General features: G+C 47.2%; 1 protein-coding gene across 1 annotated transcript; it reads right to left on the reverse strand.

Moving 5' to 3' along the window:
* Positions 1–1,608: 1,608 nt before the first annotated feature.
* On the reverse strand, positions 1,609–2,780 carry Fgfbp3 (fibroblast growth factor binding protein 3). Its single transcript, XM_028773537.1, has one exon. The coding sequence runs from the start codon at positions 2,778–2,780 to the stop codon at positions 2,025–2,027; it is 756 nt and encodes a 251-aa protein (XP_028629370.1). The 3' UTR covers positions 1,609–2,024.
* Between the last annotated feature and the right edge of the window lie 1,126 nt (positions 2,781–3,906).

The raw sequence follows: 3,906 nt of genomic DNA on the forward strand, positions 1-3,906 counted from the left end.
GAGCCTCCAGTCAAAGCGAAGGCCTGAGTTCTGTCCCCAGGACCCGCATGCTGGAGGGAGATAACTAACTCTGGAGGCAAGGTGTCCTCTGACATCCAACGTGTGCATACCCACACGCAAACCCACATATGAACACACATACACACAAAATAAAACAAGACAAAACAAAAACCACACAGCCCATCTTGGAATGGAGCTCAGTGGTCATGCGCTTGCCTGGCATGCCCCAGTCCCTGGGCTTAATCCCCAATGCCATACAGATACAAATTAATACAGTTGACTGCTGCACTGGGATGAGTAGGAAATCTAGAAATCACACGTAATCCAAAGAGAGGCAACCAACCATGGTCCACCAGCTGTACCATGTGAGAAGACAGAAGTGTTGGCAGATCTTCTGATTTTCTTTCAAGAAAACGAGAACGTTGGGGTTTTGTATGAAATTATCCCATCTTAAAATGCTGACAGCTAATTCAAATTGGAGGAAAGAGAGAAGGAAGAAGAGAAGGAAGCAGGGGACAGGGGAGAAGGGATCAAGGAAGAGAGGAAAGAGAAGGGGAGAGAGAGAAAGGGAGAAAGAGAGAGAGAGAGACAGAGAATATGCTTTTTGAAGTTGAAGCAGAACAAAACATATCCCAATAGCTGCCTGTTAGTGACTCTTGCTTTATACAAAATTTTCAGTTTCTCCTTTCAACCATTCAAATTATGAACTTAATACGGGGTGACTGTGATCAGTATGTAAAGTGAATAAATAAATAAATACATAAATAGTGAAAAAACTTAATTTGAGTTGGTCATGGTGGAGTGCTGTAAACCCAGAACTTGGAAGTCTGAGGCATGATGGTCTTGAGAAAATGACAGTCTCAAACACACAAAACAGCCAGCCAGCCAGCCAGCCAAACATACACACACACACACACACACACACACACACACACGCACACGCACACGCTTAAATACGGTATATTTAGAAATTGATAAACAGGAGGTAAAGAGTTAAATTCCCAGCACCCACAGCAGCTCACAGACTCAGTTCTAAAAGACCGGATCCTCTTGTCTGTTCCACAGGATCCTCCATGCATGGGGCCCATAACCTCACCTCCCACACACAAAATAAAAATAAATAAATAAATAAATAAATAAATAAAAGAAACAGCAGAATTTCCATCGTTTTACAACTCTTTAAATCCAACCAGTTTTTTTTTGTATTAAAGACAATCATTGTTACAACATATTTTAAAAACCCCACATTTTAAATTTAATGACAGAAGAGATGAAGGCCCAAATGACCGAGATACATGTTTACATTTTAGCTGATTTAAAAAAGAGTGGTCAACATGTAAAGGCTTGGAGATTTTTGTTTGTTTTTGAAGATCTAGAGAGCACTGAACTTCTAAAATTCTCTTCTGATTTTAGGTAGTTAATGAACTTTCAGGACAGTAGGCTCAAAATTCAGTTAAAAAGTAGTAAAGGGATTGAAAAGCAATTGTCCTGATAATCCAGTTTTAGATTTATTTTTTTACTTATAAGACTTTAATTTACATAGAAAGTGTGATGCCAAGTCACACTCAGAGTTCATGACAATTCAGAAAGGAGGGGGGTGGGGTGGGTGGGTGGGTATTCATTTTCTCAAGGTGAAAACCCAAGAAGATTTTGAACAATTCAACTGTAAGAGCCTAGGCTCTTGCAGTTACATTTAATGAAAATGTGTTAGTATACATTGTATCCCCCCACTTCCTAGGAGTCACTTCATTCCGGCTATTCTCAGCTTCTCTCCCCTAGTCTACAATTTTCGCATACTTAATATAAATCTATCCATTTCCATTATTTCTGCTCTTAAATCAGAATTGAGATGTTTCCAAAAAGCTCTCCTATTGCTTCAGATTCTTCTCACCCTGACTCCTGCCCCATTTTGAAATCCCGACTAGCCTACTCTCCATCCCGGTTCCCCGTCTAAGACGCCTCGAGCCTCCCATCGCCCTCTGCTCCGCAGCACCAGTCCCTAGTGCCCCTGCCAGCCTGCAGCGTCAGCCATTCCAGAAGTTGACAAAGAAATTGCAAAGGGAGTGCCACTTCTCAGCGCAGTAGGTCTCAGTGAGCTCCGCATTCTGGTCCAACCCGTTGGGCTGGAGTCCGGCCGCTGTAGGAGGCTCCGGGACCGGGTCTGAGCCCGCCTTTCTCCCGGTGAAGTTGGACTTCACCAGCAAGGGCTTCTTTTCGGGTTGGGAGCTCGAGGACCGCACCGACTGCCGTGGCCGAGCCCGGCTCCGCGCCCTCGGCTGGGGCTGCTCGTTGGGACGCGCGGGCAGGCTGGGGTGCGCCGGCGGGTGTAGCTCGGCGCCGGCCGTCTTGTGGGCGCACAGGCGCGGCGGCAGCGGCGCGGGGTCCAGGCAGGGTCGCGGTCTCCTGCGCAGCGCGCCCAGCAGCCGTCTCCAGTAGTGTGCGCGCCGGGCGCCGGTGGCCGCGCAGCGCTCCGGGTGCCCGCGGTAGGCGCAGTGCAGGCTTGCCCCGCCCGGGGTCTGGCAGCGCAGGGCCAGCTCTCCGCCCGTCGGCGTCCCTGGGGCGAGCACCAGGAGCTGCCAGCTGCACGCGTGCTGCTCTGGGCTCACGAAGCGACCGGAGGAGCCGTCCCTGAGCCCGGAGGCCAGGGCCACTTCCCTGCTAGCCGCCCCCTTGTCCCTCCCGGCGGCCGAGAGGAGGCAGCCTCCCTGCAGCAACAGCAGCAGCAGCAGCAGCGGCGAGAGCGACACCCGCGGCCTCGGACTGACGCCCGTGTTGGCCATGCCGCTCCTCTGGGATTCCTGGGACCTCAGCGCAGGCAGCACAGGGCGAGGAGCATCCTCGGATCTGTGAATGAAGGTTACGGATGAGTCCCGCTCAGCCCTCTCCCTGGATACAGGAACCCGCCAACTATCCTGACTTTCCTGAAACCAATGTTCTCAGTTAGCGGCGAGGAGACCCTCTAAAGTGCTGGCTGTCCTAAAGGAACAACTTAAGGTTTAAGGAATCGTTTTTAACATTCACCAAGATAGAAAAATTAAGTTTAATAATCACCCTCCCAGCACCGAACTCTTCACCTTTCACCAAACTGTCTACAAATTCATTTCAGATTAATCGTATAAGTGTACTTTTAGCTTACCGAACTCTAGAAGAGGTGGAAGGGCCCTATTAGAGTAGAGCGAATGACTGCATAAGGGATTAGTCTGTTTTAAAGGCTCTCTGTGAATGAACCTGTTATCAATGGGACAGAAGGGGCCTCCCCCTTCATGCCCCTCCCAGATTTCTCTCGCACTAGGTTTTGCCCACTGCTAACACATACAGAAGATACATCCGCGTGCAGACCCACTCTTTCGCAGAAGTATGATAGAAGCAGCCATGTGACATGAAATATAAAATGCTGTATTTTGCTTCCACTGCTGAAAATAAGGCAAACGTTAACTTTCTTTACTTTTGAAACTGTACATATTTATCTGAAGCCTATATATAGTTAAAAAAAGATAAAATGAAACAATAATATTCAGAACCAGATGCTATTTGCAGTTTCCTATTTTCTTTTTGTATTGCATGTATTTCTTCTCTGTGTGTGTACCCCAGGGATCCAACTCAGTTTGTAGGGCCCGGTGGGGTGGCAAGCGCCTTGGCCTATTGAGCCATCTCAAAGGCCCCACTATTTTCAGTCTATTTTTCATGTCACTCAGTACATCCAAGCAGGGCATTTTGGTTCTTTAACTATTTGGGACATGATAAATCAGTTATAAATATCTTTCAAAACTCAAGGAATGATTTGCTTTGTGGTTGGAAAGGATTACTAATTCAAATGGTGAAATATTTAAGTATTAACTTGTTCTTTGTATGCCTCTGTAGTAGAGGTATAGACTTTGGGAATTTTACATTTGTTTACTGTCTATT

Source organism: Grammomys surdaster, unplaced genomic scaffold (genome assembly GCF_004785775.1).
Source record: "Grammomys surdaster isolate TR1022 unplaced genomic scaffold, NIH_TR_1.0 229, whole genome shotgun sequence".
NCBI classification, from domain to species: Eukaryota; Metazoa; Chordata; class Mammalia; order Rodentia; family Muridae; genus Grammomys; species Grammomys surdaster.